This window comes from Mchenga conophoros, linkage group LG9, assembly GCF_057382185.1.
Source record: "Mchenga conophoros isolate Kocher_MC1m ecotype Shallow Benthic linkage group LG9, M_conophoros_male_GT1.1, whole genome shotgun sequence".
Classification (NCBI taxonomy): domain Eukaryota; kingdom Metazoa; phylum Chordata; class Actinopteri; order Cichliformes; family Cichlidae; genus Mchenga; species Mchenga conophoros.
Window position 1 is genome coordinate 9,493,538 of NC_140534.1, and position 3,247 is coordinate 9,496,784.

The 3,247-nt window shown below is 51.8% G+C and overlaps 1 protein-coding gene across 1 annotated transcript; it reads right to left on the reverse strand.

Moving 5' to 3' along the window:
* Positions 1-811: 811 nt before the first annotated feature.
* fzd8a (frizzled class receptor 8a) lies at positions 812-2,972 on the reverse strand. The gene has a single exon (XM_085286322.1). The coding sequence runs from the start codon at positions 2,557-2,559 to the stop codon at positions 814-816; it is 1,746 nt and encodes a 581-aa protein (XP_085142448.1). The 5' UTR covers positions 2,560-2,972; the 3' UTR covers positions 812-813.
* Between the last annotated feature and the right edge of the window lie 275 nt (positions 2,973-3,247).

Below are 3,247 nucleotides of genomic sequence, written 5' to 3' on the forward strand. Positions count from 1 at the left end.
GATGCTCCAACTCAACCCCTGCCTCTAATTACCGGTCTCTGATGGTTAAAAGGGCTTCCTTTTTACCCGGGACTCTCAAAAGCTGCCATCATCAACATGGTGACCATAAGGAACCACGAAAAACAAAAAAAATAAAATAAAAAAAGATATGAGGCTGCCCAGACTGGCACACAGAAATCCTCAAAAGCACTGCACAGATATTGAGATTTGTCAAATGGTTTTATTGTCAAAATAAAGGTCATATTTGCTTTCTTCACAAAAGAAACATCTACACTTTATACAAATTTACAATATCTTATAAACTTTTCTTTTATACACATATGTACACGCTTTCTCTCCGTTGTTGTTTTTACAGAACTTTTATATAAATACATTTGTAATTACAAAATCAACGACCCATTTAAAAAAAAACAACAACAAAACTATTGGGCACTGTTAAGGCTTAATTTAAACCATCTTTGACGAGATTGGAGATTATACAACGTTATCTAGCACTGTGTAGAGAAAATAGCAATAAAAATCCCCCCAAAAATGCTCTTTGTGTGAAGCTGGTTAGAAACTAAAACCTCTGCCCCCAGCAGGTAATGGCCACATTGTGTAAAAAGCCTCATTCTGTACCTCTAATACATATAAACAGGAAAGGGGGCGTGTGTGGGGCTTAACCTGTGTGAATGCCAGGTACATTGTTTCAACCAATTCTCAGTTCATTACGATGCAAATTGCTCGACACCTGGAGTGATGGGTTATCTCCCAAAACAATTAGCAGTTCCCATAAGCTGCTTTTAGTGAACCCACCCACCCACCCACTCCAATTCAAACCTGGGACAGTGGCATCTGCTTGGGGCAAGACACAGAGCTGGCTGTGCCCGACCTCCACGTCAGTCCGGTGCTCACGTCGCTGTACATGGAGCCGCTGGTGCCTTTGCTGCCCCAGCAGCACCTGGTGCAAAAAGTTCTCCAAGAGTCCAAAGTTTTCCCAGACCAGATCCACACCCCGGACGTGATGCCCACTAGAAGGCACATAAAGTATTTCAGCATAAAAACAGCATAGTCCGGAGTCCTGCGGTCCCGCTCTAATAAACAGTTAAAGCAGTTGTGCGTGACCTCCCAGCTCTGTCTGTTGTGCTGCTCATAAAAGTAACAGGCCACTATGATAGTGGCGGGCACCGTGTAGAGCACCGTGAAGATGCCTATTCTGATCATCAGCTTCTCGAGTTTGTCAGTTTTGGTGCCGCCCTGCTTGATGACGCTGCGGATCCTGAACAGCGACACAAATCCAGCCAGCAGGAACATCGTCCCTATGAATAAATAAATCACCAAAGGCGCGAGGACGAAGCCCCGCAGGTTGTCCAGGTTCTGGTTCCCCACGTAACAGATGCCAGCCACCGAGTCTCCATCCACGGAGCTCAGCGCCAGGACCGCGATGGACTTCATGCTGGGGATAAGCCAAGCGGCCAGGTGGAAGTACTGAGAGTAGCTGGCGATCGCCTCGTTGCCCCACTTCATCCCCGCCGCCAGGAACCAGGTCAGGGAGAGGATGACCCACCAAATGGAGCTGGCCATGCCGAAAAAGTAAATAAGGAGGAAGACCACGGTGCAGAGCGCGGGGCCGGTCGTCTCGTAGTGGATGTGCTCCACGTCGAACTCCCGGTTGCACGCCACTTTTTCGTGCCCGGCGATTAGCCTGACAATGTAGCCGACCGACACGAACATGTAACACGCCGAGAGGAAGATGATGGGTCTCTCTGGGTACTTGAAGCGCTCCATGTCGATGAGGAAAGTAGCCACGGTGGCGAAGGTGGACACAAAGCACAGCACTGACCAAAGTCCGATCCAAAAAGCGGTGAACGCTCTTTCGTCGTGCGTAAAATAGGGATTGTGGCACGGCATGGCGCAGTTGGTGATCTGCCCCGTCTTGACCCGGTTGTACAGCGGGTGGCGTTCCGTGTTCACCGGCACCATGGGCTCCAAACATGTGCATCCCGGCTCGCACGGAGCGGCGGGCGGCTTGTATTTCCCCGGCGTGCCGGGTCTGCCGGGCTTATTTTTCGGCGGATTGTAACCCTTACCTGGGTGGTTGGTGGGTTTGGAGAGTACCGGGGACGCTGTAGTTGAATCGGTTCTGTTGTAGTCCATGCACAGCGTGTCTGGGTTGCCCTGCACCGGCAGCAGGTCGCACCTCATCCTGTCCGGCCAGGGAAATCCGTACTGCCTCATGAGAGGCGCACAGCCGGCCCGAGCTCTCTCACACACGCTCCGGCACGGGGGGAGAGGTTTTTTGTAGTCCTCCAGGCAGATCGGCGTGTACATGCTGCAGAGGAAGAACTTCAGGTCCGGCGAGCACTGGATCTCAACCAGAGGCCAGAACTGGTGCACCTCCAGTCCCGCCTCGTCCTGCGTGTCGTGGTTAAACTGGTTGGGCATGTACGTGTAGTTGTAGCCGATTCCCTTGCACAGAGGCACGGCTATCTCCTGGCAGGTGATTTCCTTGGCTGTGGTGCAGCTGGATCGCGGAAAGAGAACGAGCGAGAGGAGCAGATAAATCCCAAACAGGTCCATCTCTCCGGCGCGTCGCGTCCTTCTCTTTCTGCTCTGGCGCAAACGGCGATAAATCCTCTCAGGCGTCTGCTTTCGCCTCCAGCCCGGTTAGATGCTGCGCGGCGATCCCATCTCGCTTCTCTCGGGATCTTGCACGGAGTTGCGAGCAATGTGCAAGCCTTGTTTACTTTAGGCTGAGGAGGAGCAGGAGGAGGAGAGAAAGGAGCCTACAGGGCGGAGAGCGGAGCTCAAGATGGCTGAGAGGAGAATCCAGCTTCTTCTTCTGGAAGCTGCTGTCAGTATCCAAAGAGGAAAAAAGAAAAGAAAAACCCCAAGTAATGTCCGATCGTTGCACGCGGGGGGAACGTGGGCCTCCTTTCTTTCTCCAAAACACAGCGACCACATTCAGTCGGCTTGTCCCACCTCTCTCCTGGTTCCCATACAAAACATCAGCTTGTGGGCGAAGCGGTGCCGATATATACGAGAGCCCGGCTGAACACACCCCCGGAGCCCCTGCTCCTATCACAGAGAGACAGGGGCGGGGCTTCCCAGCTATCACTCAAGCTTCCTTACCTAAAGTCTTATATAGCTCATAATCAGAGAAGTGTCGCCAGTTGTTTTGTGACTCCGGGTTCAGGACAGTGATGCTCGAAGTTACCGAGAGCCGCGGATCCTCGGACACTGAGACCAAACAGACATATTTTAAAAA

Coding starts and splice junctions, on each gene's coding strand:
- fzd8a (XM_085286322.1), bottom strand. CDS start 2,559: ATGGACCTGTTTGGGATTTATCTGCTCCTCTCGCTCGTTCTCTTTCCG.